The sequence below is a fragment of the Melospiza georgiana genome, chromosome Z (assembly GCF_028018845.1).
Source record: "Melospiza georgiana isolate bMelGeo1 chromosome Z, bMelGeo1.pri, whole genome shotgun sequence".
Lineage (NCBI taxonomy): Eukaryota > Metazoa > Chordata > Aves > Passeriformes > Passerellidae > Melospiza > Melospiza georgiana.
In genome coordinates, this window is record NC_080465.1 from 47,252,389 (window position 1) to 47,280,032 (window position 27,644).

At 35.9% G+C, this 27,644-nt stretch overlaps 1 protein-coding gene across 1 annotated transcript in view; it reads right to left on the reverse strand.

The window, feature by feature from the left end:
• NDUFAF2 (NADH:ubiquinone oxidoreductase complex assembly factor 2) overlaps positions 1 to 27,644 on the reverse strand; it is a 56,739-nt gene that overhangs the window by 17,587 nt on the left and 11,508 nt on the right. Inside the window, exon 2 of the mRNA XM_058044428.1 lies at positions 5,022 to 5,111. Coding sequence (XP_057900411.1) covers positions 5,022 to 5,111 — 90 coding nt within the window. The remainder of the gene's footprint in view (positions 1 to 5,021; positions 5,112 to 27,644) is intronic.

Consider the following 27,644-nt stretch of genomic DNA (forward strand, 5'->3'; position numbering starts at 1 on the left):
TGCTGCTTCTAATTTTATCTGGATGTACTCATGTTAATTCTACCTTTGTCTAAAAGGAATTTGGCAAGTAAGCTGGACATTTCCTACCTTGAGACATTCGCATTCTTTCATCGGCACTCATTTGCATTCTTATTAGTATGCATGAAATTTTCATTGAACTTTAAGTCTCCTACTAGTAGATAACACACTGCAATGGCCATAGAAAGTGAACATGCAAATTAAGACTCCCATTAATCACTAAATGTTACCAAGAAAAAGAAAAGAGACATTATCAGTAGATGGCAATAAAATGCTGTAAGAAGCACATCTTCTCCGAATCTCTGTGGTAGGTAAAATTTCAGATGTCCCCTCATGAGCACTACTGACATGTCTTGAGGAAGTAAATCCCACATATTTGAGTAGGTGAACATTTAGAACTAAAATACAGAAATGTTATCTGTTGTGTGCATCCATACTGCCTAAGAAAAAGTAGGCACTCACACTCTGAAGTAAAATAAGAGACTTCACTGAAACAAAACCAGGCAATATTTGTATTATTATTGTATACAAATATTGGTATATGGATTGCATTCTAAATTTAAAACTACAGCACAAGAGGGAATACACTTTTGGATTTTTAAAATTAAAATTAAAAGTGTACAAAGAGCTAACACTGAGGATAACACAAGGGATTCTGTTTTAGCTTTACAGAAGCCTTAATGTACATTTCAGAACTTTTAATAATATTCAGAGGTCTGAGAATGTAGATAATTCAATCCTCCAGAGCACTGAAAACTAACATCTTTAGGATAAAACTTCCAGATGAGTCCTTCAGGAGTAAACCCTTGGCCTTGTATTCACTAAACTCCCAGGATCAGTACACAAACAACCTCTCCAGAGTCAAAGAAACAGCTTGCACAGGTTGAGTCTGTGATCTAGATGATGCTTTATAGCTTTCTACTTGGTCTCCTTTACTTTATTACATGTTTAAAACTACCAGAATCAGTTCCTTATGTTACCAGCTGTCCAAGTTGCATGTCTTAGGTACAGAATGAGATTTAACTTGTCCCCTTTTCCAATTTCTCTGCAGCCTGTTCCCACTCCTTATACTATCCTTTGTCCCTGGTTTCATGTAAGCTCTCCTCAGACAAGTGATACCTGTAAGTATTTCCAGGGATGGTACTTTCATTAATTTTGGTCATAAGAGGTTTCTTTTTCTAGTCATACAGTCAGTTGTACAGTTGTGCAGGGTAACAAAGAAAGGGAAAGGGTGCTGGAATAACTGCTTTTAAATGAGGAGGCCATTTAGAACTGTCCACAAGTAAAAAACCCTGAGTCCTGGCAGGACAAAGACAGTACAGGTAAAAGCAGCTCTCTCCAGGTCTCAAGAAAAGGAGGAGATAAGGCAACAGACTCTTCAGCACAGTCCTAAAAGTGAAAAGCCTGAGAGGAATAGGAAGGAGAGCCAGCCAAAACTTAAGCAGAGGCCATGGATATCAAAGTACATACACAGGGTTTGGAGAAAAGGCACCTGGAGATGTAAGTGTGTGCCCAGCAGAGTCCAAGAGCAAAGAGAAAACAAAGTAGGAAATATTAAATAAGATTCTAACCTTATATTTATCTTTTACTGTTCAGAGGAAACAGCAAGTATTTTAGAACTCCTTCAGCAAAGTCTCAGGCTATTTACTGGAATGATCAGCATCCATAATAGCATGAATTATAACGTGAACACCCACAGAAAAAATGTACTGGGATATTTTCAAGCATCTGGACAGAAGATACACAGTGAAAGTTCAGCACAGGTCCTGTGGGCCTGGAAAACTTCTAGACCAGTGTTAAAGAGGAAAAAATTGGAATAGAAATGTAATGAGCATTTCAGCAAAGAGTGTCTAAAAATCTTGAATTAAACTTCTTTTACTCAGATAACTGTCTTCTATAGTTGTATTTGAACTACTACTACACTTTCCATTCCTTCTCATTTTCAACTAATTCATAATTTATTTTTTACAGGAGGCAAAAAAGAAATAGTGATAAATCAAAATTCAGAGCATCTTAAATCCCTTACACCCCACAATATGTAGCCAAGACATAACAGGTCTTTCAACAGCTTCTCCACCCGCAGCAGAAGTACCAGTTTTGGCTTGTTAAAATTCTACATCCATAAAACCATTTGCAAAGGTTAGACTAGCATTGGACACAAAAGTACAGGCTAGCCTTTTTTCTGGAATTCCCATCTTTATCTCTCAGAAGCATACACTACGCACCCTTCTGGTTAATAAATGCACTGGGGAAAAAAGCATGCATGTATCTCTTCTTTCTAGAGAAATTCAGTAGTGTTGTGGTTGAGGAATGGGACTCCCCAGTTTACTTCTCCCACAAAAGTTCCCCAAACCACAGTGCCAACCGCTTGCTGCCTCTCCCCTCCTCTTCCACCCTTCCCCACTGAGGGTGGCCAGGGAGGAGGATGGGAGGCACAAAAGGTAAAGATCATGGGATGAGATAACAATTTACTGGAAACAGCAGTAAGATAAGAAAACAAACATAAACTAATACTCATAATAAAAGCATAGAAAAGAGAGGGCAATTTACATGCAAAATGCTCACCAAGGATGATGTGAGATGACCACAGCCATGTTTTTTCCCAATCAGAAGCCACATCCTTTTTCTCAGAAGCCAGAGTCCCCTTCCCCTACTCCCAGCAATGACCTAAGGCAGCATGGTATAACATCTGGATTCTGGCCACACCCTGTTAGCCACACCGTCTCTTGGTGATTGCAAAAATTAACTCCATCCTTGGCCAAAATCAGGACAAGTACTTAAGAGGAAAAGACTATTACTCAATCTGAAAACTGCAAATTTTCCTTTCCTCTGTGAATTCTTTGCTGACAATGTATTTGTATTTGCTGACAACATCACAAAGACAAAACCCCACAGATATGAAGATGAGGAAGTTAAGCAATGAAAATGTAAACATAGCTCATAACAACAGGACTGTCCAGGTTATTGCTTCTTCTCTAAAACAAATGAACAGGATGCCTTGATTTGAAAAGTGTGTCCCAGGTCTGCCAGCTGCACCGTTTTAGACAAGGTCCATATACCCTTGAGGGTATATGGTATTTGAATTTAAGGTCTTGTCACACACAACATCCCAAAAATTTGCAACTTCCAAGGCACCACACTGTCAAATCCCACGGATTTGTGCTAAATTTCTGAAGAGAGATATAGCAGAGGATTTTTAGTGCTACACAGATCCCAATAGCATGAAGCAATGGGTTTGTATAGCAATTTGGTTGAACGCTGCAGTCTAACCCCATTAATAAAAGGATTATTAGCCCACACCCATCTGAGACAGTCTGACTGTCCACGTTGTGTTCCTGTTAATTCCAGACAAGTGCAGACAGAGACTACCAAACTGTCCTGGATGAGAATTCCTTCACAGGAGAGCAGAGTTACCTGAAGCTTCATATATGCTTCATAGATGCTTCTTGGTGTCTGTGGTGCAGTGTTTGCATGACAGTCACAGAGAACTAAGATGAGGTCTGATAGTTAGAGAACTTTTAGACAAGGAAAAAGACCTTCAGAAAGCTGGATGAATAGCATCCATCCATTCAAGCACCAGATGATTTAGTTAGGACAGGCCTATCAGGTTGCTGCTCTCCTTCAGCAGATGGCTCTCTTGGACTGACAAAGAAGCAGAAACAGCTAGAGCAAGACTTGCCAAACCCCTGTGGGTACTGCAGCAGTCGAAGACAGAAACTGTTGATACCGTGGTTTCACCATAGCTGGCAAACACTGCCAATAGTGTTGAAACACTTTCAGAAGCTTTCTGCTCTTAATACTAGCCTCAGTTGATCACAGCAAAAATCCTAGGAATTAGTGTAATGACAATGATAAAAAAAGAGGTAAGAATGTTTTCTATTTCTCCACTGATTCCATTAAGGGAAATAATGGGCCTGAAGTTTTCTTTTTGTTCAGTATCATCTCCCTCAGAGAAGAGCATTAAGCATAAAGGAAAGAAAATGAGGTAAACAAGTATAATAAGACATTTCCTCCAAACATGTTGTAGACTGTTTATCAGTAATATCTGTATATATTATATAAGAACAATTTTTCTTCCACCAATACTTTTAACCTCTTACTAACTCATTCAAACTTCCAGCAAGTAGAATAGTTCATGACAAGGAATTCCAGAGCTAAATTACACACTGCTTAAAATCTGTTTGCTTTAAACCTAACAATTTCTGAGAGATGTCTAGATATTTTACTCTCCCAAAAGCATGTTGAGTAACGGGTAGCCTCTACATAGGATTTCAGGGATTCCTTGCTCATACTATTTCAGGGATTCCTTGCTTATGCTGTAGAATCCTGGATTTTAAGTGACATTTAACCCCACACTTGGCTCAAGCACCTAACAACTTCAAAGACCAACATATACTCCTCTTGTTTTTCTCTAAGAGCTGATCAGATAATCCTAAGGAAATGCGCTAACTTCCCTGAAATGTTTATTACATCACAAATTTTCAGACAAGAATTTAATCAGTAGCACTTGGACAAGACGGTTACTTATTAACATGTTCTCCAACTCTCTACTAGATTGCGCAAGGGAGAATATAGGAAACCAAATACACCGTAAAAAAAGCAGCCCCATCACTGGTGACACCAATATGCACATCAACTGACCTACATATTAACACTGCAGTGAAGGAATAATAAGGAAGTTTTGTTTTATTTAATGCACTTCATGCTGGTTATTCAATCAGATCCTCCACAGGTATAAATATTTTCACATTTAATAGGAGTAAGTCATCTCCACATAGGCTTTACTTTCATTAAATACTAAGTACTGACTTCTCAAACAATATTTATCCTATTTTTAAAGAGGCTCCTTCAAGAATTCATATTGTTATGCAGTTAAATAAAAGCCTGCCTTACCAAAAATGAAAGATAACAAGTTAATTGTTCACATAGTCAGGCTTTCTATTAAAAATACAGAGCCTACATTCAATGCCAAAATTTTCTTGAAATAAAACCAAAATATTTACCTTCCCATTCTGCTGGAAAGTCACCAATTTGATACTGATATGCTTCACGATTTACTGCTTCTACAAATCTTCTTTCCGGTATTATCTGCCCTAAAGCAGAAAAAAAAGAATGAAAAATACATATATTTATATTATATATTTTCTATATAATCTTATATAGCTATATAAAAATATATTATATAAATATTTTATTATACTTATGTCTTTTTATACAATAGGTATTTTATATTCTATATTTCTATATAAATTTATAATTGCTGATCACCTTATCATCTTGAAAGAATGTATTTATTCATGTGAGTGCAATGACATACAGGATGAAAATGAAATGAAAGATTAAAATACTGAGAAAATTATTACCATCTAGACATCAGTTTGAAATATTGTATTTCAGTAACTTCAAGAAAAGCTTCCATGTTCTATTTTGAAGTTACTTGTATTATTGATTATGAAAAACAGGACTCAAAGTTCACTGGGTTAGGTTTGCAAAGTTATCAGGTCACATCATCTCCAATCACTGCCTTGTGCTTGTGAGACTTTTCACAACTACCTATAAACTAAATATTTTCTTTGTTAAAAAACAAAAACCAGAAGGTAGGAATCTGACAGGGAACACTCAGTATATTGAAAGGGGAGACAGTGTGGGGAACTTGAGTCTACATCCCACATTCTGACTGTATTACTGCCAAGGAAGAATTATAAACTTTGAACTGTAAGGTGGAACACAGCAGATTGACTGTCAGATTTTATGCTACCTTATGGAGAAAGAGTATTTTAAATTGCTTTTTAAAGCAGCAGGTACTGGAAATATATATGAGGTTCCCATCCCTCATAGGGGCAAAACCCAACAGTATTCCCTAGGCTCTTTCTACCAGCTTCTTCTCTTCCTGGGGTGCTGATAAGCAGAAATTTGACATTTTGAGGAAACATTTAGTATTTCTGCACAAAATATTTTATTTCATAATGAAGTGATTAATGCAGTTCATTCCTTCAGTATGCTTTCAACAAGTATTTCAACTGAAGTTATTTTAAAACTGATACCAGTTGGGACTTGGAACCATTAGTAGCTAAATTTCACACTATTATTCATTATTAAGTATTTAATAAAATAAGAACTTGTATATAATGTGAAATTCCTTTTTAAATATTTTTCTTTTGCTTTATATTTTGTTTTTAAGCAATGCAACATTTTTATTTTTTCAAGATATGCAATCAGGCAAAGAATATTGTGTAGAATGCATTCATCTTCAAAATTAGATATTTTTAATCAATGTTGGAAGTTATGCGATTTATATGTACTTGTTTTATAAGTATACAATTCCTATAAGTTGATGAAATTATAGTTCATACCTAGCTGTAACACAATTTTTTTTCAACAACACCATGGATGATTTTTTTTTCTTACACTGTTCATCTACAACAGTGATGAACTGTTCTTCATCAACAAAAAAAAACAAAACCAAAAACTACAGAACTACTTTCTTCCCATGCAGAAGATTTCCAGAAAAGCTGAAGAGGTATCTAATAAGGGCTGATCCTATACAAGTCTCACAAAAAACCACTCTTCTCCCATCTTGTAAAGTTACTACACTTTACTGTAAGAACAGCACCTTTTAAAAAACTGTTCTTAATTTGAGTATTACACCATCTGAGTAAAGCACCATTAGAAAGAGTAGTGAAGATACCACAACTTGTGACTAATATTATTAAACAAAATATTCCACTTCTTATTCTGCTGCAAGCTTTCACAAAACTCACATAAAAACTCATCCTCCAGATCCCACAAATCACACTGTAGAGCCAAACTCAGAAATTATTTCCCAAACATGTTATTTTGAATACTGCTGGTGGCTGTTAAGCCTCTCTATATTTGTGATACACGCATGACACTAATTAACTTCAACTGTCTGATTTGCCTTATCCCCTAGGTTTCTTTTGGCAGACCACCACTGACAATTTACATAGGCTTTTGTAGAGAAGATCACACTGAGGCCTCTTCAGATATAATTAAAACATTTTAATTTTAGGAAAGTGTTTTCCATACTAAAGATTGCCTTTATTGAATGTTCTGCTTCCTATTAATTCATCCCCGTATTTTCAAACAAATACTTGGGTCTTTGCTACACCAATGTAAGAAACTTCACTTGTAAGAGCATACATAAAAAACAATTAAAAATAGCACCATCAAAACAGTTTTAACTTTAAAATTAACTTCATTTTCATGTGACCACTGGATGTTAGAAACATTGAAGAACCATAAATGGACCAAGTTGGGATTATATACGTAACAATATATCCAATTGCATCTTAAAAAAATAGCAGGTCACTTTAGAAAGAATTTAGCAGATGTACAGAACAGTAACACAGAATATCAGATACAACATCATTTTACACTGAACGCCAAAGTAGCCAAGATTTGCAGGAGTTTTTAAGCCTGCAAAAGGGCCAAGAAGACTACATAACTGACAGATCTTTCAGCAAATGATACAGTATTTACATATATTACATTTATATATTTTCTCACTTTGCATATTTTCTCAAAACCTTTCAGTCCCAGTCTATTGAAAAACTAAGGCTTCATGACTGAAATGAATTTGTATAAAAGTCCTAAAACAAAAGTGTTTAGCAGAAGTTTGTGGCCTGCTGGCATAAGAAGAGGATAGTCAAATCCAGCAAAGGAAATACTCAGTGAAACATTAAGGGGTAGCCAATGTATAATGAAGCAGTTTCTAAATTTCTACAGCCTTATCTATACATTAAGGAGACCAGAAACCACGTTATATTTTCACAAAAATTCCCATGGTTAACAGTAGATAAGCAAAGATGTTTTAAAATTAATATTTTAATTTTTCAGTAACTTCTAAGGAAGAGTCTTTCTATGGGCAAAATATCCTAGTTAATCCACGACAGTCATTAAATATTATATATATGTATTTACATTTAGAAAAAGCCATTGAAGAACCTTTCAAATGAAATTAACGAATCTCAAAATTGTGGTGTTCTAGATTATTACTATTCTGACACCAATTTTGGGGGAAAAAATGTATCCACACTAAATACCTTCAGGAGCCCTAGCTTGATTTTCACTGTTTACAAAAGCATTATTTGAAAATTATTTCGTGTTAACCCTCAAACAAGTTTGTACAATGTGTACAGCTAAACAAACTATGGTGGCACACATAATGAGTGAGAGCAGAAATGGGACCAGGAACAGGGAACTGGATGTTTCTGGTACTTGACCTGAGCTACCTGAACAAGAGCCCCTGCCAGGTATAAAATATTGGCATGTTTTGCAGTCTGCAAATCGAAATAGGATTCTCCTTCTCACACACTACCATGTGAAAGTAACAATTCCCATTCAAAATGAATGAACATCAGATGTTCATGAGAACTCAGGACCAGGACTCTTTTGGCTTGCTGATTTGCAACATCTGCATGCTAAGAGTCCATGGAAGAAACACTCCACTAAGATGTTGTTTTTTTTTTTTTTTTAATGCACAGACTGAACTTGCAGCCTTTGTGAATTTCAGGCAAATGATTTTGCACAGCAGCACTCTAAACTTCATGATGAAACACGCATTTCTAAAGCATACCTTTTTACTGAACTGCTCTGTAATTTGAAGAGACTAAATTGTACTTCATTCACTAACAGCCTATTATTTCCTTGCCACCAACCCAACATAAACTTCACTTACTCAAAACAAAGGTTTCTAAATTTTTTTCAGCAATTTTACAACACTCAAGTAACAGGTCACCCATTTATTTTCTGTTTGGTAACCACCAAATAAACTGTAGTTTTTGCTAAATATGAAGTAGTACTTCAATTACCAAAGCACCTGAACTATGAGCAGTTCTTAATACCAAGCAAAGGAAGAACTACTTCTCTAAAAGTAACAAAAGCATCTATAGGGTGCAGAATTTTCATATCTATAGGCTGCAGGAGCAGCCCATCACTATAAGAACAGGATCAAGAGTTTTCATCTCCACTGAAGAATGGAAAAGTTTGTTATAAAAGACAACCCTTTTAAAGGTGAGTATTAGTTTGTGAAAGCCACTATCTTTTCTTTGCATAGATTTTTAGCTGAGAGAGTCTGTTCACTGATGACTGTGTTTATGTTACCTCGTGATCATACTTCCAGTGTTTCTGCAATAATTATCTTTACTTTAGGAAAGATATAAATATTTTTAAATAATATTTTTCCCCAAAGAATTATGGGGTTTTTTTTTTTCCAAATTTAGACTGCTATGAGGTTAATTAACTTTTGCTTAGTGACAAATTATTAGCTTCCAACAGTTCATTATATTCATTCATACAATAAATACAATATCCTGAAATACAAAAAAACATTAAGTATTTGAACCTAACATCTATCACTTACAGATGTAGTTACATTTTCCCCAATAAATAACACACTTGAAATCATCTAATATGCTTTATAAAACCATAACAGAAATACATTTTAACTTTTAAGAGCCAGCAAGGCCACAGATGTTTGATAGTTCTGATTTCCATTAACCTGAAATGAACCAGATCAATGATTTCCAGTTTTACAGCAATGCAGGATCAAGCAATATTACACTTGTTAGGCGCTAACTCAGCAAGTCCATACGAGCTGTAAACACCAGGCACTCACAGTCAAGAACTGTGTTTCAGTTTTGCTACTTATATTTACATTTTAATAGCAATACATTTGGCTTTCCAGAGTTGCCTGCAAGTACTAATTTCTTCCCAAAGTAAGACACATTTCCTCAGACTTCTGAAAATTTGAAGCCAGGGAAATTGCTTCATTTTTTGTGAGCATGTACTGTCAAAGAAAAAGGCTGACATACACTACAAAAATCAGAAAACAAAGTCCCTTTTCACTTCCCAAAAGGATTGCCAGCTGACAAAGTCAGTAACTTCCTCTGGGATCAGTGCCCATGGAGCTCATGGATATTCATACAAATCTTGCGCTTTGAAAACCTGCTGTATCTTAGGCTGTGGCATTTAAATTAAGTAATATTTGTTCGAGAAAATTTCTTTCATGGGACAAAAAAATCATTCTGCTAAATATCCACTGCCATTGTAGCCCCTGGGCTCTCTTAATCTGGGTGCAGGATGCAGCACCACCAGTTCCCACTCCCTGCTCACTGGAAGGCCTTGTCCTCCTCATCTGTGAAGCCCATGTCTTTAAAAAGAAGCAGTGTTTTGTAAATGAGACTACAATAAGCTTACTAGAATTACACAACATTACATTCTTTTGGGAACACAAGTGCAAATGATACTAATACAAATGACAGTTCCTTGCAAAGCTGATTGAAGCTCAGTGGGCTGTCATAGAGAAGCCTTCTTCCAACTATTCTTTTGGTTTCTTTTGGTCCATCAGATTCAAGAAATGCTTTTCTACCAATTACTGTCAAAATGTGAATAAATCCAAGAATGAGGTGCTTAATTTATTCCATAAATATGTGGAAAATGGCTTAAAATGCGAACTTAGCATGTATAAAGGGAATTTAGCAGGTAGATAGGAAGTGCACAATAACTTGTACTCGTATAAATAAAAACATAAGGCAGGGAGATAAAAAGGCAGTGATACAGGGAAGAGAAACGGGTAAATGACTGCAAGAGTATGAATTGTAAATAAAATTAAAAGGAATTCACAGCTGTGAAGAACATCCATTCTGCAATATGACCCAACACAGCAGTGTTACGGACTGGTTTGGATGATTCATTACATTTCCACTGGAAATGAATTTTCAATGAATCTTTTGTAAAAACTCATTTACCATGCAAGAAATACTTTTCCAGAATACTTTTTTTCTTTTTCCAGAATAAACAGATTATTTCAACTAGCTGCTAATACATTCTCAGGGTACTAATGCTACTTTTGGGGGTTAGTATATTTTAACGAATTTTACAAAAGGACTACAGGTGTGAGATTTGCAAAGAAAATTCAGTCTTATACAAGGTCTGAACACAATTACAGCTAATACTGTACTGCATTGAAGGATTAAAGAATACTGGTACTTCTATTTTACTGTGTTTGCTTTTCATTGTGGAGGTTAGGGAAGAACACACCTGTTTCAGCCACAGTCAACACAATAGTGAAACTTCTGAAGAAAAGTTAGCTAATGTCCTTGAGATGTATTACCCACTTCATGCATATGCATATCATACAAATATTTAAAGAGCCTTAAATGTTATTCTTTTTTCTACAAAATGGCATTTTTAATTTACATAGAAATAAAGAATTTTTAGTTTATTTGGTTAGAGTTCTAAATTAAACAAGTATTTCAAAGGTTTTAAAACTTTTTAAAACAATGTTAAACAGCACATACTAGTAAGCAATATTTTAGTTGATTAATAGCAATGTAAAATAATTTACCATTCAACAGGTTGTTGTTTTGGGGTTTTTTTATTACCCTCTAGCTTTACATTGTAAGGTTACTTTAAAAGCTCTCTTCGAAAGTTTGTTTCTCTAAGCTGGCCTTTGTGCACGCACCCATTAGTTAAGGTACTGTCCAGCAACACTGATCTGGAGGAGTAAAACCACATAGTTTAGCTGATTTTGGTGGGCTCAGAGTGGTCTAGGTGGTGAAGAAATAAAAAAAGCCTTCCCATACCCAGGAATTGCAGCAATTCCTGATCTGCTTTCAAACCTAATCTGAGCAGAAAAAAAAAAACTTCAAGTGCAACAGCTGAGAACAAGGACTAACCATAAGTTGAAGCTTTTTACATCTGAGTCAACCCATTATTTTATTTTATTTTATTCTTCTACTCAACTCTCAGACTTTGTGTAGTCTCTTCTCAAGTTAGAATGAGCAAATACATACACAAAAAGCAACACAGAGTTGAGAGTTCTAATTCCACAGTCCCAGCTTAATTAAATTGTAGACTAAACAGAAAAAAACTGAGGTTTATGTGCTTTTACAGAGTGTAGGGAGGTACCTAATCATCAAGTACTTCAATACCTATTTGAGCGCTCACTGATTTAAGAGTATTGCACCAGGGGCAACTATTGTAAGAGCTGTTAATAAGTTGTGAAAGCATTTACCCTGATTCCAGAGAAAGAAAAAAATTACCACTTATGGATGGTGACCTTTAGAATTGTATAGCTTGTAATAACTGTAATACAAATGTTTGACTCGCAGAGTTTACAGCCACAAAAAACACAAACTGTGATACTTACAAACTCTATAACCAAATTTCATTTCTTTACACATTAAAGACTAGAAGATACCTAGTAGTACTACCAACGACTGGTAGTAAAATTAAAAACAGTTACACTATTATGCTTCATCCCTAAAATGCAAACTCTTTAGCAATAAAAACACTTACAGAGATTTTCATTATTGCAAAGTTGCCAAATTAACCTAATTAGCATTCTAACTCATTTTTTGGTGTGACCAGCTAAGATATGTGATCCCTATGCCTATGTGTTTGTATTAAGATGTCACCCAAGCACTTTAATTCTTAAGTATCAAAACCACATGACTTGTGTCTCACCATACTAAACTCTGCATTGTCCAGCTGTGGAGAATTCCCTTTTTATATTTTGCAACAACTGAGTGCCTCCTTTGCAGTTAAGGAAGACCTTGTTGATCTTCGTTAACTGCAAAGAATGGCACCAATGCAGACAACAAACTATGAGGAAAAGGCTTCTCGACACAGCTTGGTGTGTGTAGCTGCATTGACAGCTACAGGCATTAATCTCTAACATCAAGATTATAGAAAACAACTCAATACTGAACTTCTCCACAGTCCCAAGATGCACAGATATTCAGAAACCAAGTTGTCAATGGATTGACAACAATGATTGTTTCAACTGCTTTACTGCTTCTATTACAAAAGAAGATACTTTAGAAATATTTGACCTTTTCCTTCTCCTGCCCCCTTTACTCCATAAAAAACAGAAACCAATAGAAATATACAAAATATTGTAACCAAAGAAGATAACATTTGTTATATTCTATCATAGCATTTGTCTCAGCAGCATTTCTTACTAATTGTTTTGATAACATGAATTTGTTTTTTGTAACTGGATTTTTTTTTTTGTAAATGATGAACATAATGAGACTTGTTACTCAGACAAATAAACCCAAATCTTACACATTCTCTCCTATCTATGTGTATGAATGAGAGGGAACATGCCACAGATAAAATGAGATTTTTCACCCCTAAAAAGATAATCTATTTTAGTATATTTCAATACTGTTCATTTTCTATCCTTGGAATTTATTATGCAATCAAATCACATGTGTGATAAATCTTCTGCAATTATCAGTAAGAGTTTTTCAGTTTAAGGACACTTCTGATTTATAGTTGCATTTTACATACTGTACAGATGACTGCATATATATTTAAAGATCAAAATTCAAATATCTTTAGTTCAAATCAGTTAAACTGAAAAATCTTTCCTGGCTCCCTGTATTTCTCTTTAATGGTGGTCAGTATAGGACCTTATTACAAGCAATTTGTTACTATAGGATTGAGGAAAAAATGCTAGCCTCACAAGTTTTGTCATTTCCTCCCCATTTCCCCTGCAGGCTGCTATTGTTGATGGCCTTTATGGAAATATAAATTCAATCAGCAGCTGCAAATTTCATGAGACGTCCATCTTCATGCTGAATTTCTAACCGAGTGTCAAAACAATCTATGGATTTCTCCCTGATGAAACACACTTTGAATTGTAAATTTCTGCAATTTTCCCATGTTAGAATTTGAGCTGCACTAAAATAGAGCCAGCCCAGATATAGTGCCTGCCAGATTGAGACAACTAATTTTCCCCTTCATTATCTCAACTCTGACATTGAAAGGGTTAAAAATAACCCATAAAAAATTATCGGTTTTTTATTTTACATAAAAAATTAATTCCATTTGTTCTTTTCAGAAGAGAAATAGAAAGGCCCTCAAAACACTCAATTTTACAGTATTTTGAAGAGATAAACCCCCAACAAGTAGATGCAATAGAACCTAAAGAATTTCCTGTGGTGCCAAAATAGTTCATAGAGATGGTTTTTTTCTTCTAAGTCCCACTTTACATTAATTATTGATGGAAAACAGAAAATAGATGCATAAATTACAAAAATCAAAACTTTAGTGGAGTTTTGTACTGTTTACTGTATTCTGAACACAATAAAACAAAATGAAGTTTCTCATTCAATTACTGTTTCTTGTAGTAGCTTAGGAGGCACATGTAGCTTACCAAGTATATTATGGCAGTTCAAATATTTTGCTTGAGATAAAGATTTGTTTCTCTCTTCTGTATGCATTGACATGAAATGTATAAAACAATTCCGCTTAACCAGTTTGCAAGCAAACTGTTTTAGTCTGTTTATTATATGGACAGGAATTAAGAAATATTCACAGAGAGAAATTCACTATTAATGATGATTCATCTATTCATGTAGTTGAGAACTAACTGACTTTCTGTTTACTTTCTTCTCTCTGGTATAAATATTGTGGTGGGATGGGTGAAGGGTGTACTGAACTGGACTTCACCACCACTGAAAAGAATGACACTGTATTGTATGTTTCCGTACAAATACACATTCTAAAACACAATACTGTCTTTCAGTACAGAGAAAATTCAAATGGGTATCTTCTTTTGCATATACCAAACTTTCAGTTCACTATCAGAATGAGGAAAGAAATCTGAAAGTGAGCTACAGAGTAATTCCATTGCAAAAGACTTTCAACGTACTACAGTTTTATCACTTTATCATTTCTACGTCTTTTATCATAACATCATTTATTCAGCTGAGTCATTCCTCATTCCCTGCTCCCTCCTTCAGCTACCTGCTCTGCATTCTGGTTTATGTGAACTGGAATGACCAGAGAGTTGATTACAATTCTAAACCCTCAAAATTGATCTACACACTTTTGCTGACTGGTTTCTTAAATTTGAGTATAATTCACTGATTTAAAAACCAATAAGTATGCAAGAGCCCTAGTCTATGTCAAAATAAGGTTAGTCTCCAAAAAATACCCAAGGAAAGAATGCTGGTATGTAGCTGGAGAAGGACTTGCACTAGTTAGGGGAAATCTTATGCTCTGGCAAACAGGTAGGTCAGAGGGACATGCTGCTCAGAGGAAAATTACTGGGTTTCCTACACTGACTAAGCTGACCCTTATGAACTTGCTATTCTTAGAGTGTTTCCTACTCAGCATGACAAAAACACCCCTCAACTTTACTGAAAATGTTATTTTGACAGAACTCTGATTTGGTTTCATTGAGTTACAACATTCAGATCAAATAATCTTGATACTTTCACATTTAGTTGTCATACACTTATTAGCTTTAACAGCAAAACAAGGACACACATAAATCTCTCCTTTCATGCAAGTAATTTTATATAGTGATGTGCAGGTGTTCTGTCCCACATGGTTTCCAGTCACAAGTTTTAGCTATAAATTCTGCTTGGGTAGGTAGCAGGAGTGGTAATTACTGAATGTACTATAACAGCTTTCATTATAACACATTCTTGAATATTATTTGGTTTTTTTTATCTGTGGAGCCTACCAGAACGGAAGGTAGGCATAACAAGACAATCTAGCTCTATTTCTCAAAATATTGAGAGTACTACTTATAAGAGTTTGTAATAATTTCAAAGCACAGGAAAAAAGAATCCTTCCTAACTGTACTAATCATTGCATAATAGCTGGCCTCCTTGCGATTTAATTTTATTTTGTATTATTTCAAAACCTCACCATTTCTCAAAAACAATTACTTCTATTTTATCCATATCTTTCAAGTTCTAGGCCATGATGCCTTATAAAGTGCAGGGTGTTGAAGTGCTTCCAAAGGAAGCTGATTAAACTTCCATTGAATTCATGAAAGTGCAGAATTTTCCAATTTATGTGTGCAGTTGGGTTTGCTAACCTCTAGGCATCCTACCAAAACTGGAAACACCAAAGTAATTCAAAACTTAGGGAAATAAATGAGAACTGAAAACAGTTTTAATAAACCACACAAAGCTACACAAAAGAAAAAACACATTAGTACAAACCCAACTGTGATCCTTTAAAAACGAGTATGATCTATGTATTTCCCCAATGCTATCTTCTGCACTGCCAAGCCACTGAAGAAGTGTGATCCCCTTTTTCCTTCCAATATAACCTAGGATGACACTAAACTTGTACTTTGGCAAGGTATCAGAAGTACAACAAATAAACAAAAATTGTAACTTTTATGCTATTAAGGTACATCACCTGCAGATTGCATTGCTTTCCTCCCACTTTAAAAGCTTTGGTCTTAATTTAATAATACCTCCTGCACACACATGGATAGAAGTTCACCAAGATTTCCTTTTTCTCATCTTCTTCCTAAGACTACTAGAAAAGTTTGTAAATGGCAAGACTGCTTAAAAAGATTGGGAGCACTACTACCTTATAGAGCTGATTTTTAAAATACAGCATAATCATTGCTAATACTGGAAGCAAGCAAAAGTGAAGGGAGTAATAATAAAAAAACAAAAGATCCATTACTTTCCCATCCAAAGTATTCTGTTGCAAGACAACCCCTATGTAACCTAACCATTCCATTCAAAAAAACTTCAAAAATATCTTGTTGGAAATTGCTGTGAAGTTTAACCAAGTCTTATAAACCAAACAATAAATAGTTTCCAAAGCAGGCACATGCAGTGGTTAAAACTGAATTGTTTGGAGGACAGCCAGTTGATTCTTCATAGGCATAAAATACACAGCCTTCCTGAGAACATGAACTCCTGTATGTTCTACGTGGCCTTCACAGTTTATGGCACTTTGACAAGAAAGCAGGGATGTGACACACAGAGAATACTGCAACAGTGGCCAGCTGTTCAGTGCCATAACCTTGTACCTAAATTCTCTCAGAAAAAGCCTGTGGAAAAGCATTTGGACACCAGCAAGAAGAGAGAAAAGAAATATTACAGTTGTGGCCATTGAGAGAGAAGGAAACACAATCACAGTACTTCCATCAGCTGATGGATCCCTAGAGAAAAATGGTCATATTAACCCAGTAAAGTCCCAGAGAAATTAAAAAGTGAATGGAAATGTCAGCTTATCCCTCAGGCAAAACTGGATTCATTTCTAGAATTCTATAAGCATTGCTTAGATAATGGCATCTATAATAACACTGCATCATCCCTAATATACACAATGTTTATCTTTTAAAAGAAAAAATGGCTAATATCCAGCCTCCCCAAAAAAATTTCTCAGTATAATAGAAATCTGTATGCAGGTTCCCAGAAATGCTTGTGTTCCAGACCTTTGAACCATTAGCAAAACTGTAAGAATAATCATGTTGCTCAGTGATCTCCAGTATCACTATTTATGACAGCCTCAAAAGCTTCATCTGGAGTGATGCCATGCTAATTAATGCATAATCAAGCAAACATTATCCTTTTCTGTTATTATATACATTAAGTGTAATTTTCAAATGTTTTCCACCAATGAGATGATCAACAAAAAGAATTTTGAATCACCAGAAGATCCTAAAGAGGCTGTGCACACAATATAAGACTTGTCTAAAGCTTGATGTAAAAGGAAAAATATAAACAATTTATAGGTATCTGCCATCAAATCCTAGCCTTCCATGTTCATTAATATTTACAACTGCATTCTTAGTCCCCACTAAAACTAGTGCAAGTTTTTATGTTTTTCTTTCACTTATACAAAGATTATCTCAAACTGCTTTGTTATTTGCCTATTTTCTCTTGACAAAGGGAAAAAACTCAACTAACCAACTACCATCAAAAAACTGTTTCACAGTTGTTTTCTTTGACATTGCATCTCCTCTATGAAAACTTCCCTCCCTTCCCTCATAAAGCCATGAGTCTTACAGAACTTGGCAGTCAACAGTTCAGACAGACATGCTAAAGTCTAACTTTAATTCCTCTTGTAATCTGCATCACAAATAGCAGGTTCATAGTACCATCCTACAGAGAAAGTATCAAAAGGAGAGCACTGGAAAGGAACAAAGAAGTGTGGACTTCTTTGTATGGATTCTCCCATCCAGGGCTTTCTACACCTTTGGAATAAAAAGGAGGCAAGCATAGGAGATCCACCTTTTTTTCTGAAGGCAAACTATGGAAGTCCTGTATATGATACAGGGTAGTATCCACCAGACTAATCCAACATCATATCCTATACATCCATCAGGCAAGCTGTCTTCTAAAAATTTTTTTCACCATTTTATTTTCTTTAGCACCTATGAAGAATCTATTAGTTACACTATCTAAACACTCATTATACTGAAGAAACCACCAATCACTTTCCTTTTAGTCCACTATTTTGTTGTTTTTCAGATGCAGACATGGTATTTGTTACATCTTTATTATACTTTAAAAAATATTCTAATGAATAATAGTTCTGTTGTCCATGTTAAATATATTTTGCATTCTGTCATCCATTTTACTACAAGCTGCAGGTTCTTTTTCTCTACATAGAATTAAGTACTGTGTTTCAGTCCTCATTCATCTTCAGCAATCTTTTACTCATCACATTTACACAGATCTTCAGATGCATCCAATAGCATCTTTTCTTTTGAGCCAGCTCTGTCACGTTTTATACCTTTTGGCCAACTTCCTTATGCTGTATGTTTTCCTAATTAGGAATGTCATAAATTTTTTAGTCAGCTCAATCTTCCTTCTAGTCTTCTCTTTTCTCCCCAGTTTAGATGATCTAATTGGAATAATTTCATTTAGTCCAACTAGATAAAATGGGTAGACATATATACTTACAGATCCAAATGCAGAGCCAATGTACTCTTGAACTTCATTGCACAGAAATAGCTCAGTATTTTACAGAAACACCTCAGAATCTCTGCATCTGTGCCTGTTCACTTAAAAATGCATCAGAACCCCATTATCCCAACATCAGTCCAAGGTTTGCCATCTTATTCATGCAGACTATCCACTCTTGCTTAGAAGTTACCTCCTATAAACTGTTTCAATTTCACAAGCAGTTATGAGGTCTTCTATTACATATGATTTCACATGTAATAGAATGATGAAAACATCATTATTTTAAAACACTAACACTTTAAAATATTAAATAGTGAGGATTTTACCTACTGTGTGAACTTCACAGTAACATATAAGTTTCAGTCTGCCAATAACTCTTAAAAAATAAATCTGAATGCCTTTTGAAAAGACTCAAAATAAAGCAATACTGAGTAAATTGCAAACTGCCATCTAAGAGCCCAAAAATTTCCAAATTCACAGAAATATTGCCTTTATCATCTGCAAAGTCTTTCAGCATGACAGAAGGCAAACTACAGAACATGCCTTAGGAAACAACCCTGAGAAAAAGAGGCGTGTACAGTTATTCAGAGATATGCTGGCTACAGATGAGCTGGGTAGTCAAAAGGGGTAAAATGTTATTGCTACTTGTGAATTGTAACTAAAATTATGCACAGTGGTTGCTATACTTTTCACAGCTTGAGGGTATGAGGGGGAGGTAGGTGAAAAAGAGAGAATGAATATTAGTGAATACTGCATACATATCATAATTTGTGTGGCCCCTGTAGGGCCATAGAACTGACAGAAAAAACCGCGCAGTTTGAGATCGGTCAGTTTTATATATAAAATCACTTCTTTCTGAATCAAAACTGTACCAAGAGTTACCTTAGTATAAATAAAACTTTAACAGCCCGAAAAATGGACTATGCTGACAGTTTTAGAAATTATAATGTGCTTCAGAGATTAAACATTCTCCACAATTAAACAGACAGAATTTCTTTTTGTTTGTTAACTGGACCAGTACTTAAAATATAGTTCAAATTAAACTGACACTGCCTTCTAAGAAGAGGTGCATAATCCCAAAAATAATGAGTGCTGCAGAGATTGAGCTGACATCATATCACATTATATCTTTATGCAATACTTAAACTAAATGTTAAAGACTAATAAACAGGGGTTTAATTTGAGGGGAAACACCCACATTTCGTACTGGTAGTTGTCATCAATAAACAGTATTTTGTATCTCTGTTTAGGAGGAGTCTAAGATTTAGCAATTTTGTATCTGGTAGATCTTTGATGTTATTTCTTCACTGTTGCTGCTCTGCTTGTTAGTAACTTTTTCATTTGTATGTATTCATATTTTTCCTTATTGGTGGAATTGGTTGAACCAGTTGGATTGGACAGGGAAGGACTGGTTGAACTTCATAAATGGAGGCAACTCATTCTGGATGGTTCACCTTTAGTGTCAAACAAGACAACAGAGCAAAAAAAAAGAACAAAACAATGCAGCATGATACTCCTCTAACTCTCAAATGCTGATACATTTCTGCTCACTTTCCCTCTCTGTTTTACTTTCAAAATCAGTTATAAATGGACCGAATAACAAATATCAATCACCATCCAACATTAATAAAGCTCCCAACCAAAGAATGTTTTTAAAACTTTTCAGTCCTTTTAATTCCATGTTTTTAACCTATAATCATTATGAGGAAAAATTCTGATTTGATCCAACCCTTTTCTGTCTCACCTTATTGTCAATGCTTACTTACTTTGCCTTTCATGACATTTCCTCCATAAAGTCTGTCAACAATACTGCTTTCAAAAAAAAAAAAAAAAAAAAAACCACCAAAAAAACCAGCACCACACCGTTTCTCACTATAGCTGCATTTTCTCTCTATGCTACTTCATTGGTTTCCCGCTTCTTCTGTTTCATCACCAAGATGAGCTAGAAAAGCTCCAGTGTACTACTGCATTTACAGCAATTGTTCTAATAGTTACTCTCAGAAATACATGACTAATAATTATCCTGCAGTATTACAGGGCCAGTGAAGTGCCTCATGGCACTGCCTTCCTTCATCCCTGCTTGCCTTCCTGTGTTTCACCTCTGGAGACACTGCAACCTTTGCAACACAAACACCCTTCAGACAAGTACTTGTTGTACAGATACTGCAACATAAATCAAAACACTTTTACCATTTCTTTCTGATTCAAATTACTGCTAAGCACCCTCCACAGTTCTGCTGAAATTCCTATCAATGTTCACCCATCTTATACACAGAAACAAATTCTTCTCTACTAAGAGTTTAGTCCTGCCTCCTTCTGTCTCCTCTCTCTCACTGGCTTCTCCAAATACACGTATAACTTCCCTGTAAAAAACTGCATGTCTAAACCAGGTCTTATTATCCTCCCTTTCCACATATTCATGATGAATGCGATCATTCTCCTCCTTCCTTTCTGGTACTCAGGAATTCTCTCTAATGTATAGGTTCTTTCTGCATAGGGTATTTTCTGTGTGATCTTCCTGATTTTCCATACTGCTAAATCTGCCATTCAGACACAACTATAACAAGATAATTTTCCCATGTCAAGGCATATGCATCCCACTCTACTCAGGAATTTGAAACACTGCTGCAAAGATTGGTTATCTAGTCAGGGACTGTGGGAACTCAGTTGTGTCTTTGACCCTCTACAAGGTTTCTATTTTTCACTTCGACTACAGAGTACTTTGTTTTCAGACTCCTTTGCAAGAAGGAGTCTCCTTTGTACCTTTCTCCTCTTTCTATAGCCTGAGACATGCGGACTTCAATCACACATGGGTGCGTATCAATCAAGCAAAATTTATTTTCTGTTTCTATCCACTAAATGGAAGAACTCCATGAATATCCACAAAGTAATTTCAAAGTTTTCTTTTACCTTCTATTTGACGTGAAGTATAAAATTTCTGCCATGAGTGGGTTGTGGTTTTGCTAAGAAGGATACCTATTACTATCCATATTTACCTACAGTATCTCTTAGGCATAAGCATTAAATACCTTGAATAAAGGTTATCCTTCCATCTCAATGACCAAGCAGGTGCTAGAGATGCAAGACATTGCTGTGGCTCACATGCATAATAAAAATCTGAAAATAAATTTAAACAACACAGATGGAAAAAATAGTGCCGCAATATACAAGATGATAAAAGAAAAGTAGATATGGCTCTTGTTGTTTTCTCAGCAGCACAGAAAATTTTGAAGTAGTTTTACAGCAGATCTTTTCCTGCTATAAGATCAAAAATTTGAAATAATTGTACATAAACAAATACATTTCACCAACAGCAACTGAACTTCATTTTCTTCTAATTTAATTCTTTTTATTCTAGTTCCAGAAGAAGGTGCTTTTTTTCAAGGCTTTTGGGGGTTTTTTTTCTGTTTGGTAGAATATAGAAGATAGAAAACAGGCATCTATGGGTAATGAATTTGCAGTAAGGAGGAAGTTAAATATTTGAGATTTCCTAACTTACTTTTTTGTTTGATTTTACAACACCTGAAGGGTGAAAGATAGTAAGGGAGGCTGATAGAAAAATGACAAGGAATCATCACTGCTATTGCATTACATTGAGCAATGTCAGTGTATGAGTCAAGATGCCTATAATCCACTTAGTAGACTTGTGCTGGTTTTGGCTGGAGTAAAGACAATTTTCTTCCCAGTGGCTGGCATGGGGCTGTGTTTCAGATTTGTGCTGAACACAGGGCTGACAATACAGAGATGTTTTTGTTATTGCTGAGCAGAGCTCACACAGAGCCAAGGCCTTTTCTGCTTCTCCTGCTGCCGTGGTGGTCTGGGAGGGGACTGGGGGTGTCTGGGAGGCTGGGAGGAGACACAGCCAGGACAGGTGACCCAGCTGGCCAAAGGGACGTTCCAGACAAGGTGACATCACACTCAGTATACAAAGCAAGGGCAAAAAGGAGTTGGGGGGATGACATTTGGAGTGACAGCACTTATCTTCCTCAGTACCCATTACACTGCTATCCTGAGATGGCTGATTTTCTTCTACATATGGCTTTCACTTTCCCTATTGAACAGTCTTCATCTCATCCCTCAAGTTTTCCAGCTTTTACCCTTTCAACTCTTAGCCCCGATCCTGCTGGTGGGGGAGGAAGCAAGTGCTGCATGGGACTTGGTGCCTGGCTGGAGTTAAACCACAAGCCACTATAAATTCACGCTTGATAACATGCAGAACACATGATCTAGCATCAGTGATTTTTTCATTAAGTAGTGCCTATTTTATCTAATATATCTATTACACCTGAAGAGCCAAAAAGCTAGATGCTGAAGTCAGACCTGATCTCAGGGCATGTTTGCCAACAGAATTAAAAAACCAAAACCAATTTTACAGAACGGCAGGTAAAATTGATTTCCTTCCCTCACCCATCTATAAAGAAGACCCACATTTGCACTTTACACATTTGAACAAGACACAGCATCACACCGAGTCTGTCTTTGGTTTCCACTGTGCTACTATAACAGATTATCAATTTCTTCTCTTCTAGCTCATGTGGTTTATTTCCACTTAATTGCCCATTTACATTTAGGTAGTTGTAGTCCTCCCTCTTCTTATGCCACACCTTGGTACTAGAGAATGATTTCTGTCATGTGCTCTACATCAGGATAATACAACTATAGGGATTCAAGAACACTTGAGAAGGAACACAGTCCCTTTCAGCTAAAAAGAGGCTCAGAGTCTGCAAGTTGATGTATTTTAATCCCCAGTTCCTTTGTTTTGATTAAGAGAGGTAATGTGACTTTGTACTGGCATGTCCATTACAACCCATTTTAATGAGTACCAGCCATTCTGTAAACATGCACCACAAACCAGATTACTGAATGCATTCAGTTTGCATGGTAAGTATATGGATGCTGGCAAACAGTCTGAAACTAAGTTTATATCTAAACTTCTCGCTGTTTCAGACCTTTGAGGACAATTCAAATGAACTTTTTCAAGATGCAGAAGTCTTTGGAAACCTTTCAAAGCACAAAAAGCATTCAACATAACAGTTTTTCCAGCACAACAGATTCATAAATTTTAGCAAGGAATGGCTAATAACAAATGCTTGAAAGCCAGTTTCCATCTTCACCCATCACATCATTCTTTCTTCTTATCCAAAAGAGTGTCAAGGTGGGAAACTAAAGAAAGTGCACCTCTACTTTCCTACAGTTCTTCATGGTTAAGTTCAGGAACAATAACAGTAAGATTTTCATAGCACTAGCACCCCCCTCCATCCCCCATGAAAACTTAGATCATCTTTTAGATTGGACAGCCAGCAGAAAAGAATGTGAGAGATCTCCATTTTCCCTTGGGTAGAACAAGATGAGTGCTTGCCCCTACTCTCACTCCCCCAGAACCACACTGGTTGTGATAAGGTGACTCCCTCTCATGGCCAGCTAAACAATACTTATACCCTAATCAATCCAGTGGTAAAATTCAACAGTCTTTTTTGAGTTGTGAGATAGTAAATCACACTACAAGACCTGATGTCTTATGCACTTCAATAACTTACAAATGTATTTCTACAAGATAGTTTGATGACTACCCCTCATGCTAAAGGTACAAGTTCAGAGATACAGTCATAATTTGTAAAAAAACAGAGAGTAAGAGACAGTGGCAAGCTGTCACTCAGGAGGCAGGTTAGGATGTGTAACTAGTTGAAGCCCTCTTTCCTTTTTAGACACAACTGTAAATGGCTGCAAGGTGCTTGGGTGCCACACACCTATTTCTTTACTTCAACAGTCTGCTTACCAGCTGCTTCAATATTATTAAAGCAAATCGAACAACTAATTTGTGACTTATAGAACAAGCATGTTTTTTGCTGGTTTTCTGGTACATTGAAACTGTTTTGGTAGGCTGGTATAGTTAAGCATTCAAGGTCTCTAACTCTGATTTGGATCAGCCAACTTTCTTTTACTGAGGAGAAGATGTGAAAAACCAAAGGACGTGGAAGAATCAGGTTTATGGACTGTACTGAACTGTTTTGTTGCACAGAAGCAACAGTGCAGTAGAAATCAGTTAACTGATTAATTACTCCAGTGTCATTGACATCTTTTCATAAAAATCCTTTCTTTAGGATTTTTCCTTCTGGGAAGCTGAGGCCCCAGAAAAAGAATGTAAACAATGGTTATCTGCTGCTGTGGCATGCAACAGGTGCACCTGTGATTGGCCCATGTTGCATGTGTACAGTTAAGCGCCAGTCAAAGACTGAGCTCTCTCTGGGACAGAATCAGAGAGAGCTCCTTCGTTTATTCATTCCTTTTCTATTCTTAGGTTAGCAAGCTTCTGAGACTTTTCTCTCTATTCCTATTAGCACAGTAATAATGTAATATATAGCATAAACTAATAAATCAGCCTTCTGAACATGAGGTCAAGATTCTCACCTCTCTCTTCACCCCTGAGGAACCCTTGCAAGCCCAGCAACACTCCAGAAACTAATTAATTACACCTCTTTGAGAATACCTATAGTCTGTTTCAGAGGATAGTGTTAGTCGCATTTGGAAATACCACGCCTTTTGCAAAAGTCTAAAATCTAACATGCCCTGTAGGAGACTGTGCCTTCCTAACTCCTCCCTACTCTCAGAGGAAAGTCCTGGTGTGGAATGGACAAGGATCTCCTCAGAAGCATTACCTCACTATTATACAGGATCTGCTCAGACCACACAAACCTTTTAGTAGACATTCCGTTGGCAAAAAGTTTCTATAAAGCTTGTTAAAATATTCAATTTTATTTCTTCTCTTTTAACAGGGTTAAACTGCTTCTTCCAAAACTGAAAAACAGTTTAATATACCTGCCAAAACCATCTGATCATAGCAACAAATCACAGTAACCTTTCTATTTAAGGAAAAATTACCTTATTTCTCATACAAGAGATTTGATTTAATCTAAGACAAAACAAAAAATCAAAATCTCATCAGTAATCCAATAGAAACACTATGGAGCAAGCTACATAAGAAGGCATGTGTTCCCCTGGCAGTCTTCCAGGTTCCTCCACCCAGAGTCACCAGTCTCCCACCCCACTTTAGCTCAAAGGTTCCACCCTCTTTCTTTGTCCCATCTTCTTAACTCAGAGAACCACAAGCTCAACTTTTTCAACTGAATTAAACTAGCTCAGCAACAGTTCTCATGAATGCTACTTTCAGCTTGAAGAAAAGAAGATAAAGGATGAATGAGATCGCTCCCTTTCATCAATGACAAACTCATGTTAATCAACAGAGTCAACCTCATTTCACCTTCAGGTTCACAACAGACTCTGGCTCCAGTTCTTTGGACTTTTTCCCACGCTATTACATATCTGGGTCAGACACAAATCCAGAGCAGCCCATTTTCCAGCTCTGGCTCAGAAATTGCTTACGCAGCATGTTTTTTCAATCTGATATGATGAAAATGTCACAAAACCAGATTATTTCATAAACCACCTGTCATCTCCCATTTAATCATTTCAAGAATAACCTGGGAAGTTTTGGTACATTACGCTGAACCAATGTCAATGCTTATGGATACTGATTCTTGGTTCTTAAATCAGGGATAGACTAAGCAAATTTTTTCCTTGAAATTAGAAAATATCCAGATAGAAATATCAAGTGCATTTTAATAGCATAGAAAAATGTCTCCTTTTCAATCTGAAGAAATTCTTACAGAGTTACAGTTATTACACTGAGTAGTAAAAAAAAATCCCAAACAGATGATAATCACAATTTATTTCTAAAATTACTCTTTTGATTATTTTATAATCATTACATAGGTTTAATTTAGATTTTTGTTTTGTACAAGACAACAGTGGAAAAGTTCTATTGCTATTACAAATGGGAACTAAGAAAAACAATACCAGTATTTGCAAATCTCCACAGATAGGTAAAAATGCAGCCTTTGACTCTTTAGAATTACTAGAATTACCTGGATTAGTAGTTCAACTAGCATTTCAAACTAGAGGAGCCACAAAAAGTAGCCAACTGGGACTGATCTCATTTCTGGATTCTTTTTAGCTCTTTACACAGCTTGTGCCATGAACCAGATAAAGTAACTCCTCTTGCTGAAAAAAAATCAGCACACTAGGTTAGACAGTCAATAGACTTAGCACAAGGCTGTACAAACATTTGTAATGAGTATTACAAAGCAGACATGAGCAGCCAGAGGAAGGAACAGGACCACTGTTTTTTGTCAAAAATACTAGACTTTACTAACTCTCAGATCAGAGATTTACTGTATCAAACAAATAAATACGGATAGTAATTTTACTATAGCCAAGTAGTTTTGCAGAAAATTGAAGTTTAATTAGTAAATTAGAAGTTTAATTTTTTGGGCAATTTTAGAGTTCAGTGTTCCTATCATTTTGCCTAGACCAAGTATTTACAGTTTAAACACCAGAACACACTATTGCATTAAATGAGCCATTTACATACAGAACTCTCTCAATATATATTTTGCAAAAATGGCAAAAAGTGGAATTCTGGAAGATAAAAGAAATTCTGTCATTGACTTCAAAAGAATAAGCTTTGTCTCATTTCTTATGGAAAACCATTCAAAGTCTGCACTTTAAAAACCTATGTAGTAAAAGATATAACATAAAGATGCTTCTGACCAAAATCAAGCCATCATATATTAACAAACATTTCCTAATTGACTAAAAATAGGAAAAGATGCATGATAACTGCTTATGAAAGTTGTGTCACTATATCTGAAACATTCGTAATTCCACAATTAGAAGCTGTTGGCACCGTACCAAACTTTTTTTAACATTTTTGGAGGACCAGTCCATCTGAAGGTTTAGTTGTTTCCATACTGCGATGACTACACTAACCAGCACTGTAGCTAACATACAGGGAAAAGCCACCACCCCTAAAGCGCAAGAATATAAGGTCTGATGGCTAATCATCAACTCTAGCAGTTTTCA